Here is a 656-nt window from a genome sequence, read left to right as displayed (position 1 = left end):
GGAATAGGAAATACTAAGCGATAAATACGTAGAGAAAAAGAGGATACATTACCTGACAGAGAAACTTCTTGTCCAGTCCGTGCATCCTAAGCTTATGGTTTGTTAGATAAATTCTACGTATGAACTTCTTGGGACACAATTCACACTTAAAGGGACCCACTGCACTGCTTGACTCATGCCAGTTGATTGAGTGCTTCTGCAGAGAGGTCCGTCTTTGGAATGATTTGCCACACTCGTCACACACAAAGCATTTCTCATCTCTGTGGTTGAAATGGAAATGGAAAAAGTAAGTTTGATATCATTTCTTATCTTCATATGGTCTTCCCTAAACTTGGTTATATCAAAACAATGTATGATACAGTGGTCTTTTAGGGAATCCTTTATATTAACATCCTGTCAAAGGCACGTTAGGTTTGGTTGGGTATTCATAAAATTTCAATAAACAACTGAGTCTATTACTGAACTCTGTTTCATGAAACTAGAGCAATGATTTTCCATATATGTTCTTCAAAGACACCAAGCCCAAAGAAAATGTGTCTTCTCACGATATTTCTAAAAGAAATCAACTTTTTTACAGTGATATAAAACTAACAGAAGACAAGTACCATGACCTTAAATTTTACATACAATGAAGAAGAAACAAGTCCCTTCTTTCC

At 36.0% G+C, this 656-nt stretch overlaps 1 protein-coding gene across 1 annotated transcript in view; it reads right to left on the bottom strand.

Annotated features, from left to right (window-relative positions):
* Window positions 1–656, bottom strand: part of LOC119593408 (endothelial zinc finger protein induced by tumor necrosis factor alpha-like) — a 10,596-nt gene that overhangs the window by 3,644 nt on the left and 6,296 nt on the right. The window contains exon 9 of the mRNA XM_037942337.1: window positions 53–260. Within this exon, the coding sequence (XP_037798265.1) occupies window positions 53–260 (208 nt within the window). The remainder of the gene's footprint in view (window positions 1–52; window positions 261–656) is intronic.

This window comes from Penaeus monodon, chromosome 32, assembly GCF_015228065.2.
Source record: "Penaeus monodon isolate SGIC_2016 chromosome 32, NSTDA_Pmon_1, whole genome shotgun sequence".
NCBI lineage: Eukaryota > Metazoa > Arthropoda > Malacostraca > Decapoda > Penaeidae > Penaeus > Penaeus monodon.
Note: the sequence above shows the minus strand (reverse complement) of the source record. Positions and strands in the feature narration are given on the sequence as shown.